Here is a 14,652-nt window from a genome sequence, read left to right as displayed (position 1 = left end):
CTTCCTGGCAGGGGATCAGAGTTCTGCTGGGGATTGTGCCTGACCTGTTAAGAAGATATCTTGGCCCCAGAGGAAGTCTCTTTGGCAGGAGAGTAAGAGGAACAATATGCAGGGTGCCTCTAGGCCCATGGTGGAGTCTCCCTTCCTTCAGGGGAAAAAGGCAGCTAGTGCGATGCACACTTGACAATTGTGCATGACGCTGTGGCATTGCAGGGAGGATTTGGCATTTGCAGCATATGTTTGGCATCCCACTCATCTGGACTCAGCTCACAGAGGCTTGGGTATCAGCCAGGCACTTGCACTACGGCAGCACGTTGGCTGGAGACACTTTGTTGGGGCAATTATACACGTAGCTCATGGCTGTCCTGGCCCAAATGTCCCTCTAAAGCAGTGAGCAGGCAGGATGGAAAGAAGATTAAGAGGAGAGAGGAGAAGCGACCTGTCAATCAGTCAGGAGAAGAAAGGGGTATAATTCAGGTTTCCTGAATGTCTGACTTGCCTCTTTGGCATGCACATGTCTTTCCTGAATTTTGTCACGTTTTCTTTCTTGCAAATGAGGGTTAGTACCAGTATCTCTTTTCTGGGCATTGAGCAGAGATTTTTTTTTTCTTTTTTTCTAAGTATACAGGTTAAAAAATGTGTGCTTTCCAGAAACTCCCTCCACCCCCCTGAAAACCAACCATAAGAAAAAGACCAAAACCTTCCCTTTTCCCTGTAACATACCAATGCCCAGGGAAGCTGCAAAAGGCATCTTCTGTTTTCTTTTCCTCTTGTTTTGTTTTGTTATTATTGTGTTGGGGTTTTCTGGCTACACAGCTTTACAGACTTTGTTTGCTTCCCTTCAGTTATAGCAGAATTTCCTAACCAGCCAGTTCTGACTCAAAGGATACCTCTTGCAGTTGGTGAGCTGCTCTGTAGGGAGCTGCTAACAATTGCCTTTGCTCAAAACACAAGAACTTCACTGAATCATTGATCTTTTGATCACAAAGCTGGCAAAACAGCAGCAAGAGAAGCACAGAATGACCGTACTGAAAAAACCTTTCCCCAGAGAAAGGATGTTTATAAGGCAATGCTGTGTCCCTGCGGCTGTGCCTTCCAGGCTGTCTCCTTGCTATAGCTCTGAAGTACACTGGTCAGCTCACTATAGAATTCCACCCCGACCAAAGAGGGGCTTCCCAGGAGCTTTTGGCTCAGATGTAAAGTGCTCAAAGCTGAGCTGGCTTGCCTCTTTAGTGCATTTCCCTTTTTGTTTTAGTAGGCAAGGTTCAGCCCGTCTCTCCTCAGCATCAGAACTGATTCAGGCCAGACAGACACAAATCAGGTGTGACTTCCAGTGGAATCAGTGCCTTTTCTTTGTCCACTGGCTACAGCCACGTAGATGGAAACTAGGATGTTTTATTGTTCCTCTATTTGAGCCAATAATTCTCAGAGAACAGTGTCATCTCATTGGCATTTCCATCTGCAATCTCTGCCTGGGGTACAGTCTTTCTCCATCCTGTCCTCCCTCTTACTAACCAGATTGTTTTGAAGTGACTAAAATAGGCTCTGATACTTGCAGTTCCTTGCCAGGAGGCTTTTCAACAGCCCTGCCATTGCTTGTAGGCAGAGCATGCCCTAGCATGCAGAGAGCCAGCTGGGCATCACATGTGTGAGCTGTCTCTTGTACCCAGCCCAGGAAAACACTGGCTACAGTACTGGTGATTATAAAAGCAGGGAAGAGGCAGGAGGAGACAAGCATATCTGCTCTTTACTCCTGGAGTGCCAGAGGAATGTGAAGAGTAGCGAGCACTCTTCCAGAGGTTCAGATGGCTGTACATTTTTTAGGAAAGAAGTCAGGGAGCTGGGAGGCCTGCAGAAACCTGTCCTAGTCAGAACCTCAAGGCCAAAGCTGTCAGGTTTCCAAAGTCCCAACTCACTTAAATACAGGACGATGAAAGGACTTTATTTCTCACTGGAGCAGGGTCATGAAGGGCTGGAGGAGTGTCCCTCACTATGGGTGTTTGCTTCAGGGCTGTGGCAGCTGCCTGGCCTCCTTGTTCTCCTTGTGATGCCAGTGACAAGGATGGCCCTGCTCTCAGGGTCCCACAGTCCCACTGTCCCCTTCCCTTCTGCCAGGGCACTTGCGTGGTGTCAGCTCAGGCTCTGCCCAGCCAGGCCTCAAGGAGAGACTGCTCCATCTGCTCACTTGTGGGCTGGGGACTCTGTGGGGCCAAAAATTATGTTGTGTCCAACCCCAGCACCAGCTCTGTGGAGCTGCAGAGAACCAAGAACTTTGGTGAAAAAGAGGATATGTCCCTGCTGGGGACACTGAGCTGCTTTTCTTTCCCTGCTCTGGAGGGCCACCTCAGACACAGGTGAGCAGCTGCTGAGAGCTGCTTGCTGCCTCTCCCTGCTCTGCACCTCAAGGCTGAATGTGCAGGTATTAACTCCATGCAGCTTTCTCTCCAACAAACACATTTCTAGAGGGCAGTTCTTGGGAGCCATGGCTCAAGGCTCAGCTCCCCACTGCAGTGGTCAGGCACAGCTCTCCTGGTCTTGGCCACTGCCCTGCCTCGGCTTCAGTGATGTCTCTGAAGGTGGATCCCACCTCCTAAACCCTTTTCAGCTAGTGCCAACGTGCTGTAATCTATGAAAAAGCAACATTCTTCATGCACCTCGTCAGCAGCAGCTTCTTTATGCTTCCTCAGCTACAAAGTGTAGGACATACAAGAGCTTCTCACTATTCATGCCTCTAACCTCTATTTTTAACCATTACTTCCAAGGGCTAATGCTTTTTAAAAACAATGACAGAGTAAATCTCAGGCCAAAGATCCTAATTTTGTCCATTTTTCCTTTATATCTGTGCTGATTTTAGAGACTGGAATGTGGTCCTACCAAAAAAAAAAAAAAAAAAAAATTTTTTTTTTTTCTGAATCTGTTCAGTCTCTTTTAAGTCCTGAGCAACTTTTCACCAGTATCTTTTCAGCTGGGGGCTGCGGAGTTAGTTTCACCTTCACAGGTGCTCCACTGACCCCGCTGCCCAGGCCTCTCACTGCCATCTGCTGTACAGCACTGTGTATGTCCCACAGTTTCTCCATCAAGTGACCAAAGACACGCTTAAGGGACTTCCTTTTCTTTACTGCTGGGTTTTTGTTAGCTACAATAAAGCAAAATGTCCATTAGCGTGAGGATATACACCAGTCCCAATACAGCATTTCAACAGCAACATGCTTAGACTCCAGATAAGAATATGGGGCTTATTGCAGTTTCTCCCAATGAGATCATATCCCATGTCACCTGTGTAAACCAGGAGTCCTTATGGAAGAATTTAGGCACACATATAACACAGCAGGATTCATTTGCCTCGCATCACCATGTTTATTTAACAAGAAGTTTATGCTACTGCCAAAAGTGCTGATGGCTACAGAGGACAGACTTTGTCACCCTGCCTCTGTCCTTAAGGTCTGTAGCTCTGAACTGTAAGTCTACATGAATGAAACGGTCTGAAAGGAAATCAGCAAGTGGTTCTGCTGCCTTGGGCATTAGCATCAATTAGTGGAAAATGACTCCTCTACATGAGAAACATCCTTCCCCTCAGCACTCTGTGCACTCTGTATCAGCAAGAGTGCAACCACAGAAATAAAGGAGAAGATTCTTCCCATCTATTGGGCCTGGGTGAGACCAAATCTGGGTATGTGTCCAATTTAGGCTCCCCAGAAAGACATTAACAATGGAGTGAGTTCAGTGCAGGGCCTCTGAGATGCTTGAGGTACCAAAGCACAGGATAAACAAGGTAAGGCTGGGCGACCTGGATGTAACAGTGTACTGGGTCTGGCTGGGATGTTAACTTTCCCTGCAGCAGCCCATACAGTGCTGTGCTCTGCACTTGTAGCTAGAACAGCAGTGTTATCACACCAGTGCTGTGTCTGTTGCTGAGCAGTGCTGGCACAGCATCAGGACTCTCTCTAACCCTCCTAGGGGGTGGGCAAAAAAGTGAGAAAAGAAACATCACCAGGGCAGCTGACCTAAACCAACTAAAGGGATATTCTGTACCAAATGATGTCACACTCAGCAATAAAAGGTGGAAACAGGAAGAACACCTATGTGAAAGAAGGTGGTAGCAAGGTGGGTGTTGTACTCTTTTCTCAGGTGACAAGTGGTAGGATGCAAGGAAATGGCTTCAAGCTGTGCCAAGGGGAAGTTTAGATCAGATATTAGGAATAATTTCTTCATGTTGGTTAAGCATTGGATCAGGCTGCACAGGGAAGTGGTGGATTCTCCATCCCTGAAAGTATTTAAAAGACACGTGGACATGGCATTTAGGGACATGGTTTAGTGGTAGAATTAGTAGTGTTATGTTTTTGGTTGTAATTGATCTTAAGGGTCTTTTCCAACCTAAACAGTTCTATGATTCTATGACTGCCATCTGAAATGACTGTCTTCAGTCGCAGAGGCACAGGAAAGGCTCTAGATCAGAAACCGCAGGCCTGAAACTGAGCTGACAGAACCCACCCAGGATGCTGTGAGCAGTCTGTGACTCACACAGGGTTTCTCCAGGCAAGGTACATGGCCACCTGTGTGTGCCCACCCTCAGGTCACACAGACTGATAGGGTGACATAAGGCAGGGCACGGATAGCAGAGATGGTCCCTTAGTCCTGAGCGCCCCAAATGGCCTCCTCCTGTTAGGTCTCCTCACAGAGAGCACTGGTCTTTCCATGTACCTCCTCCCAAGACTTGGACTCCTAGGGAGGATTGCCAGCCAGCATGTGCATAAGGGACATGCTGCTGGACACTTACTGTCACTAGTTGAGAGGGTAGCAAACAAGGATCAATATATAAACAAATAAAAATATGAATTTCCCTGTCTTTCCTAAAGCTGTGAGGCAGCGATAGGACAAGAGGGAATGGACTCAAATTGCACCAGGTTGGAAATTAGGAAATTGCACCAGGTTGGAAATTAGGAGAAATTATGAACAGAAAAAAAAAATCTGTAATTTACAGGTGACTCAAACACATCTTGCTGTAGGAGTTAGACATATGCCTGGGCAGCACACATATTTTGCCCTAGGATTTTATGGCTTGTCCCTTTCCCTGATCCCAAGTCAGCAATTGATCAGATATGTCCTGGGGAAGCCTGTGGCCATGCTTCAAACCAGCAAGCAGTTAAAACGCAGAATCCAGTATTGCAACCTATATTATCCTTCCCTCATTGCCTTTCCTCCACAGCGTTGCTGCGTTTCATTGTCATCACTACGAAGCAGTAAATACACCAGTGACGTTACGCGAATAATGCAACCTTTGGCTGCTGTGCAGTGCGTGTGGCAAGCCAGCATTCCTCAAGAAAGCAAGTCCTCCTCCCTGTGTCTTGTCTTGTTTCTTACCCTACTTGGCCAACAAAAGGCCTCGTGTGACCTCGCAGACAACTGAAGGAGGGAATTGATTACTCTTAAAAAAGACCCAGATCTTTTCCCTTAGCTGCTCTATCCCAGGGAAAGACCCATTCACCCAGCTGGCTCACTAGACAGCTGACAGATGCTGGCACTCGCACGTGGAGGTTGGGGTAAATGCTTTAGGGCTAAATGTGATTCAGTTGGCTTGGGACTTCTGTTTTCCAGCTGGGTATTTTTAAAGCTTCTGTCACAGCCTAGCTAGCTACAGCATGAGTGATCCCGGGTACTTCTTCTGCATAAAGTGAACCACTTCACTGCAGAGCAAAGAGGACAACAAAATGAAACAATGCTGAACTCTTCATTTGGCATGTAGGCAAAAATCCTGGCCGGGCCAAAGTACAAGTTCCTACCCTTTCATTATTGCCTTTGGTTCAGTGTCTATCTACCTCCACTCTTACATCCTCATGGCCCACAAAAAAAATAAATAATCAAATCGAGTGTCTGTATGTCAGAATTGGCAGATTCTCTGCTAACAGCTGCACAGTGCATCAGCAGAGCAGTGGCGGTGGGAAAAAATCTCAGGAATGTGCTTAAGACTATTTTTCATTGCTTCTTTCAGTGCCCGGAGATCAAACATACTCAGAGTAGCAGAATGGAGAGGAGCCCAGAGCTGTGAGAATGCACATTCACTGGATTGTTGAGTGGACAAAAAAAAATCAGTGTTCCTGAAAGACTGAGATCATCCCCTCTCCGTGTTTTTCTTCTGCATCACTGAGTATCTCTTTGGTTTTCTATTTCGATCCTTTCAACCTTAACAGGACAAGAGAATGAAATATGCACATATGTATGGATTTCCTGCTTTTTTTTTTTTATTTTATTTTAACTATATTTTCAGTTTTGGACCACTTTTCTTCCAACTGTTCATTTGCACTACCTGACAGTAAACCTTCAGTGAGAGAGATTTCTAGATCAGGGAATTAACACATGGTGAAAAGGAGGAAGGAAATCCCTTCTTTCTCACAGCCCAAAGACTGACTGCCAGCTAATTACCAGAAAAGCAACTCTGGTAACAGTCCCCTGGCTACTTGATACAGGAACATCTCATCTGCTTGTAAGGTAAAAATCAATTCTTTTCATGACTGAAATTGTATACAAGAACCACAAGAACCGTGTTCTGGCACATTATTCCATAAATGTGTCTTCTGGCTCACTGGTGCATTGCAGAGTCTAAAAGCAGTGTCAAGAGATGATGTAACTTAATATAGTTAAATGTGAAGAGTAGGCAAATATTTGTTTCCCTCCTCATGAGCCCAAACACCTGGTTTTAATTTCAGAGTTAAAAAAAAAAACCTTTTTTTTTTTTTTTTTTTTTTTTTTTTAAGGACACTTTAAGGGTATCCTTCTTCCTCTGTGTAGAAACGAAGGAATTCCCAACATGATGCAGCTTTTCCCCCCTTTGGGCTCAACCAGATCATCATAAAAGAAAAGATGCTACTAAGAGTTTACAGACCCTTATAGTACAAACTTAGGAAATCTTTACCTTGGCTAACCCAGACAGATGAGTTGCTTTGCTGTCTTCTCCTATTTGACTCTGACATGAGTATTATCTAGCTCTCAGCTGATGACAATACATGTAGTTGTTTTAAACTTTGATTACAGTTGCAAAGCTACCTAACTTCCAAACACAGAAATTGTCATATTGTCCCGAGAGCTCTTAGATAAACTTAGCCACTGAACTGACTCCCCATTCACAATCATATCACTACCACTTCATATTTTCTAGCTGTGTTTATGTCTCCTAGCTTAAGCTTAGGGAAGGCAGGCACATTGTAGGGCAAGCATATTGATAAATTTACAGAACACCAACTTTTGCATTTAAAAAATCCCCAGGAGAGTTCTGACGCCCATGTAAGTTCAAAGCTGATTTTCCTTTATTCACAAAGAGAAAAAAAAAAAAAAAGATATTTGGAATTTCCCAAAGATTACTGGAAGATAAGACAGTGCATGCGGATAGCTATCACAGAGCAGCCCCAAAGGTTTATAAAGGATCCACTCCTCACTTGGACAGATGACTTCCAATTACAGATGAAGGGTGAAGGCTCAGTTCCGCTTCCCCTTTAAGGACATCTGCAGCTTCCCAAGTATCCAAAATATCTGAAGCTAGGAATAGAAGATAAGATAAAGGATTTCCAGGAAAGCCAGACCCTTCCAGGGCACAGTTTGAGGCTTGCTGGAATATTCCACAGGACCCATAAGGACACCAGACAATTACAAGACAAGTTTAACATCTCAGTCTGCTCTAGAAAGCATCACAGGAGGATTTTTCAGTACCTTTGCCTCTCTTACTGGTAAACAGGAACAGATTAAAGTAAGTAGGTACAGTTTTGGGTCAACTTTAAACGCTTCTGTATATAACATCAAGGAAAAAAAAAACAACAAACAAACATCTGTGTAAATGTTAAAATAAAACAAGTGTACCAGAATCTTACAAAATTTATAACCAATAGATAAAAAAGCACTTCAAAAAGAGTAATTTTTTCTTAATGTAAAGGTGAGACAGTTTCAGAGCAAAATGACTTTTTCTAAGGTTATCTAATTAAGAATGCTTTAACCAGAAACCTACGCTGCTTCCATAAATGTTTTGAAAATGTAACTTTCAAAAATTGCTATGTGACCAGCAACAAAAGTCATGAAGGTAAGACAGAACTCAGTGCAATCATAACCATGTCAGTGAATGCCACTGGTATCTGCCCACCGAATAGCATTATTACAAAATACTACTCTGTAGTCTCTTGCAGCAAACATCCTTGGATTCGATGATCAGGAAAAAAAAACACAACACAAGTTTATTCTGCCAAGTACAATGAGTTTGACTACTTACCAGGACTGTAATGACACTAATAATACAGATGAAAATAAACAGCTCCTAACAAAATATTTATGTGTACAAACGAAAGTCATTAACAGACTCCTGCTACACCTCTACCAAGAACGTAAAATAAAATGAGATTTGAAAGAAAAAAAAATGCTGCCACCTAGTGAGCAATATCAAAACCCACAAGTTCATGCCTTTCACTGACTAGTTTCCCACGGGATTCAGGCTGTGGTTCTCGCCCTTCAGCTCTTGTTCATCGTCCAGTGCAACCGAGGACAAACATAATGAATATTTAGTAGTACAGGCTAACAAAATACTGGTAATGAGAGGGAAAAGAGACTATCTGACATTTCTCTGGAGTCAGGCATGTTCCTTCATGGTCTACTTCCATCAGGCTTTGAATCAGATCACTGATCTGAGGAAAAAAATCAAGATACTCAAACACTTTATTAAAATATTTTATTTTAACGTGCAGAATATGAAAAACAGATGTCAGGGGCAGATTTGGTGAGTTCACATACTCTTGCACTGCTGAATTATCTCTTTTAATGCAGAAAATTAGGAAGATTTAAAAACACCTCTAAGGTTTTATCTTGAAGCATTCCTATGCTGGAAGCAGTGCTCTAATGTAATTATAACTGTCAGCCTAACATGCTATTTTTTGTTTGGATTTGTTGTGTTTTGTGGTGTTTGTTTTTGTCTGAGTTTTGCCAAAAAAATGCAATGCTATACACGTTTTCTTCAAATACTGAAGGGACATTTCTACAGCTAAGAGGATTGGGGTTGTTAAAGTTCCTTTGCAAGCACAGTTATTTATCAAATAACCGTCACACCATGAGTGAGATCACTCTGACAGCGACTGTTTTTTGCACTGACGGAATGAAGACAGGCATGTGCTGTCATGTAAGGCTGGGTCTGGCCCTTCGAAAGGAATGCAGGACGATAGCATTGCTGTTGTCAAAGCACAAGTCACCAGGCTGTGACCCCTCAGCAGGCAGGAGGCACGCCGTGCACCTCTGCCCCGTGAAGTCTGACAAAGGCCTTGGCTGGAAGCAGGACAACAGCAGGCCTTGAGCAGAGGTAGAGGGACTGCTGAACAACCCAAATGCCATCTGCTCAGCTTCGGAGGTGCATAGCAGAGAGGCAGGGAGCTCCATGTGCTCGTTTGCACGACAAGGGGTCTGTGGCTGAACTGAACCCTAGTGTCTGTCCTGCAGGCAGCGGGAGGCCTGCCAGACCCGCTTCATGCCGCACCCTTTTACACCAGTCTTCATGTTCCCCTGCAATTTTCGCTGTCACTTCTACTGCAGGAAGTGACTCCAGTTCAGGCTATAAACACGCTGTGTCTATGAGGTTTAAATACACTAACAGTACTTTGTTTGAACAGGCAAAGTTATTTATTAAGACAGACTACATAGGAGGTACATTCGAAGTATTGTTTCTATTTGAACTGGCTTTGTCCCTCCCATTTTCTTCATGAGGTGCCATCTGACATATCAGCATGGTCCCCTCTTGTAAATTTGGACGTCCTTTTTATTTTCACTGCAAGCAAAACAAAATTATTTTAGAGGAGAAGCACTGTAACAGAGACATTTTATAGACTCTCCCTTATGCCCAGTTAAATGTAGTGATGTTTTTAATTGAATCACTTATAGCAAACCTTACTGCAGAGTAAATGATGAAAAGATTTATGAATCAGACACACAGAACAAATAACTTACCAGAGACAGCCTCACTTCAGGCTAATAAGAAGGCCTATAAGAACATGGTAAATCCAACTGCAAGTCTGAGATGCATCAAACCACCTGACAAAGCTTGCCATGAGGTCTGAAGTGTCCATTAAAAAGCAGTAATGCAAGTCAAATTCACAGTGCTTGAAGTGGGAACCAGGTCTAATACTGACAGAAGGTCTCCCTTGCATTTGGGAGTTCAGCGCACATCCTGGTGCATTTCTGCAGCCCACACTCACTAAATGTTGCATGTCTGGTTCTTGGAATGATGGAACCTTCTTAAAGGAAATTTTAGCAAAGTCTCTGGGAACATTTTTTATTTATTTTTTAACAAGTCCAATAAATGGTAGTTTGCAGTGCTCCAATTTCAAATCTCAGTTTACCAAGTAAGTGTGGATGCAAGAAGAAAGTAATATAATGCAGACTGCCCTAGATCTTCAGTTTGTCTCTCTATCTTAATAGAATCAAGCTATTTTACTCCTCTTGAAATTCAAGCGGTTGTGATTACCCAAAGGTCAGGAAAATTTGTACTAATTAGAGATCTTTTAACCAGAAGGTAGAGGAGCAACTTGGGAATATAAAAGAAAAAAAAAAATCAAGCCCAGGAGATGCTAAACCTCTCCTGCAGTACTGTAATGCTTTTCAGGACCTGGGGCTCTCCAGGTGCTCACATAGTCTTGCTAAAAAAGCCCATGGGTGGCACTGCCTTGGCCATCAGGGAAGTAACTCCTTCAATGGACTTGAACAGGGGCTGGAAATCACCTGCCAGATGACTGCTAAGAATTACCTAAGTTAATTTAGAGCTGAGTGTTTGTAAGTCACTATGTGATATGCCCATGTATCTATTTCTACATCACCAGATTATTCTATTTATCTTGGCAGCTACTGGTCATGCCACTTGCTCAGAAGAGCAGAAAGACCTCTTTGTTCTCCCCTCTTGAGTTACGGACTGTACTCTACACTCCTTGAAGTGAAATGACCATTGCTTATGACCAAGAACCATTTTTCAAAGCTGAAATAATTCCAGTAAGACAAAGTGTTCTCTCCTTGTGCTCATGCCACGTAAAACACTTCAAAACAAAGCTCTCCAGGCTGCACTAGAAAGACAATGAGTAGGCCAACTACTGAATTATTGAAGAAAAAAAAAATCAAGATAGTATCTGACCACCTTGTGTCCCTTTAGATGAAAATACTTTTCTGAATAAGCCAGCCAAAGAGATGGCTAAGACAAAACCCATGTTGTGTAAGCATCTGAAATCCTATGTTGCATATTTCACACAAAACATGCGCATTTGTTACAAGACATAAGCCCCATCAACAACTACTTAAGGAATGGAGTGGAAACAAGTAGCAAATTTGCCTAGAGATCCCTTTGTGCTGTGTGCAGCGCTGTATTCAGGAATTCAGCATGCACCCCCCTGGAGCTGAGGGATCATGCCTAAAAAAAACAGTATCCCAGAAATGGATAAAAAAAGACTGGATTTCAAAATCCATCATTCTATTCTGAAAAAGGATCGAATATGCTTTATCAGCTCAGATAGCTGCTTTTCTGACATGCTCTTAAAAATGTCCTGCAAAGGACTGCAAAGTTTATTAATAAATATGCTCGACAACTTAAATTTTCCTTATGTCTAGACTTCCTTTCCATCTACTTAACTGTTTTGCAAATTAACTCAGTAACAACCCATCCCAGCACGTGGTGACCACCACACAGTGGTCAGCTGCAATTGGTCTCCTTGCCAGCCTTGTGGGCTCTGTTTTCATTTGTCCATGGCATGCTGTTCTTCCTTATGTATTGAATTTTTGGCATTTCTGATGCTTTCCTCCTGACCCCTGGGAATTCTGATACTGCCCTGCACAGTTTATTGTATCCCATCTAATTTTGAAAATTTTTATTGTCTTTATTTTATTTTCCAATTCATTATTAAACACATATTGTGTACTGCAGCTAAAGGAAATCCCATTTAATAGCACTTTCCAGCTTGATTACTGCTGTTAAACTCCAGCATTTCAAACTGCTCTCTCTTCATCCTTTAATTTTGGTTGAAAAACTATTTGTCTTCTTATGTGAATGTCAAGTGGAGCTATGTAAAATGCCTTGTTAATGTCAAGGAGTAGCACTTCTGGTTTCTTCTACTCTGCTAGGCCAGTTATCTTGCCAAAAATCCTAAATCTTATGGATTTGATTGGATTATTTCTGACAAATCTGTATCAGATTTGCTTACACTTTTTTTTTTTTTTTTTTTCCCTCTGACTATCTACATGTCAATCACTTATTAACTTACTCCGTTATCATTTTAGGTAGCAACGATGAGCAGGTTCTTAACAATGTGACATGACAGCACCTTTTTTCTCCCCTTTTCACAGGTAACACTATGTCTGCCCTTTGATTTGCTGGGGTTTCCAAACTTCTCCCAAATTGTAGGTTTAACAACTGGTTTGCCAATTTTCTTTCAATTTTGCCATTTGCTTGGGTAGTGTGTGAAGTACCCTAGTGAAAATGTTACTGACATAAACATGGTATTTAATGGCAATGTTGCACTGGGTGAATGCTACAGGCAACATCCCTCCCCATCTCCCCCTCTCCCATGATGCCCCTCCTTAAGAATTACAAAAAACAATATTCAGTACTCCCAGATGATGCAATCCAAGCATTTCATGGTTATTGACATTTGAGAAAATGCTAAAATTGCCATTAACAGACTGTGAATGACTCAAAGCCACTAACTGTTCAGTTAATTGGGATGTGAGGGTGCATGTTTTACTTGTAAAGGAAGCCGATGTGAAAGGAAGGTTGGAATTACCTGTTTGAAAGGCAGAGCACACACTCATTTGAGTAGGTCTCTCCATCGGTCCCACAAACCGGATTGTAGTCCTTTGGACATCCAGGCACACCATACACGTCGCATACAGGCTGGAGAATACAGATACACAGCAAGTCATACACCAGCTGAAATGAGTTTCTCCAGTCCTCCCAGTTTAGCAGGAGAACTTTGGAGAGCTTCCAAAGGATACTGGCATATTCACGCACAGAAACGAGAGCTCAATAAGGGGTGGCACAGCGTTATAAAGTGCCACATTATCTGTTGTGCTTGTATGGGAAATTATCACTTGGCTTCTGCTGCCTAGTACAGATTGATCTGCAGCAGCGTGTGGCTGTGTCAGGACATATTGACAAGTCGGTGGCGTGCTACAAAATGCAGCTCCTTCCGATGTCTTGTGTCAGAAGCGGACAGTGGACATCCCAGGAAGGATGTCTACAGACCTAGCTGATAGGAGATGGGAATTAAGGAGTGATCTCCCCATGGCAGGCGTGCTGCAGCCCTGCAACAGGCAGACTGGCTGGTGCAGGTGCCTCGGGGTGCTCCGCGGAGCATCTCCTGCGGTCACAGCCCCTGGCAGGCACAGCCCCTCTGCAAGGAGGTCCTGAGTGGGGGTGCGGGAGGGGTGGCCTGGCTTGGCAGGGTGCTGAGGCTTCCCCCTCAGTGCCTGGGATTTAGGGGGAGCGGCTGCAGTGCCCCAGCAGGCACACGGAGGTCTGCGGGGTCTCCCTTCCCAGGGGTTAGGGTTTAGGGTTTAGGGTTAGGGTTTAGGGTTTAGGGTTTAGGGTTAGGGTTAGGGTTTAGGATTGGGGTTAGGGTTAGGGTTATGGGGACCGGGGGGGGGGTCTCTGGGTCCTCGCCCGCGGTGCCCAGCACGGAGCAGGCTGCACCCACCGGCACACTCGCAGCGGCACCGGGACGCGACAGGAGCCCTGCGGAGAGAGAAGCCGCCGTTAACGGCGCCCGGGTCCCGCCGAGATTCCCCCCATCCCGGATCCCCCCCCAGAGGCTGGGACAAGCCGGTCTGGTCCCCAAACCCCCGGACCAGCCGCTGCCTGCCCCACACCCAGCCCGGTACCGCCCGGTTCCACCCGCAGCATCCCCCCGCTACCGGCTTCTGCCCGCTGCCCGCTGCCCGCTGCCCGGTACCGGCTCGGGCTTTCCCTTTCCCTGCCCCCGGTCATCGTGCGGGTCCCTCCCCTCTCCCAATTCCCCGAAACCCAGAGCTCGCCGCCGGCCCGTGTCGGTACCGGCGAGGAGAGCCGGCAGCAGGACGAGCACGGGCAGCGCCGCCGCCATCTCCGCCAACGCCAACGGCAACGGAACGGAACGGGGGCGCGGCGGGGCGGGGACGCGCTGCGGGGCACCCGCAGGGACCGGGGGGGCACTGGGGAACAGACGGGGCCGGGGGAGCACGGGGTGTCGCGGCAGGGCCGGGAGTATCGTGGGGCAGGTGGGGATAACGTGGACGGGCTCTGCCAAACCCAATGGTTGCCGCCACGTAGCATCAAGGGCTCCGGTAGCGTAAAGGTGGGTGGTGTGCGGTTTCTGAAGGGCTGGGCTGCTTGTGAAAGGGGCTGTGAGGGTGTGTGTACGAGCTGGGGCACGGAACCCAGTGGTAGTTCATGAGCCCGATCATATTTGGTTTATAGAGAACCCAATAACCCAATAATACTTGATGAACCCAATAATATTTGACGAACCTGATACTATTTGATTTATACAGAACCCAATAATATTTGATGAACTCGATAACGTGATGAACTTAATAATATCTGACTCATATAGAACCCCAATAATATCTGATGAACCCGGTAATATTTGATTTATATAGAACCCAGTAATATTTGATGAA

General features: G+C 45.0%; 1 protein-coding gene across 1 annotated transcript; it reads right to left on the bottom strand.

The window, feature by feature from the left end:
- Positions 1–9,625: 9,625 nt before the first annotated feature.
- Positions 9,626–14,171, bottom strand: SPINK2 (serine peptidase inhibitor Kazal type 2). Its single transcript, XM_082758735.1, has 4 exons — positions 14,048–14,171; positions 13,692–13,729; positions 12,780–12,889; positions 9,626–9,787 (listed from the first exon to the last, which is right to left on the bottom strand). The coding sequence occupies exons 1-4, from the start codon at positions 14,094–14,096 to the stop codon at positions 9,742–9,744; spliced, it is 243 nt and encodes an 80-aa protein (XP_082614861.1). The 5' UTR covers positions 14,097–14,171; the 3' UTR covers positions 9,626–9,741.
- Positions 14,172–14,652: the final 481 nt, after the last annotated feature.

Source organism: Aythya marila, assembly GCF_965140915.1.
Source record: "Aythya marila genome assembly, chromosome: 4".
Taxonomy (NCBI): domain Eukaryota; kingdom Metazoa; phylum Chordata; class Aves; order Anseriformes; family Anatidae; genus Aythya; species Aythya marila.
Note: the sequence above shows the minus strand (reverse complement) of the source record. Positions and strands in the feature narration are given on the sequence as shown.

What these genes read in the sequence shown, in the direction of transcription:
- SPINK2 (XM_082758735.1), bottom strand. Translation starts at nt 14,096, where the DNA reads ATGGCGGCGGCGCTGCCCGTGCTCGTCCTGCTGCCGGCTCTCCTCGCC. An exon ending in GCTGCCGGCTCTCCTCGCCG is followed by an intron (nt 13,730 to 14,047) that starts GTACCGACACGG and finishes CTCTCTCCGCAG; the next exon opens with GGCTCCTGTCGCGTCCCGGT. An exon ending in GTGCCGCTGCGAGTGTGCCG is followed by an intron (nt 12,890 to 13,691) that starts GTGGGTGCAGCC and finishes TGTATTCTCCAG; the next exon opens with CCTGTATGCGACGTGTATGG.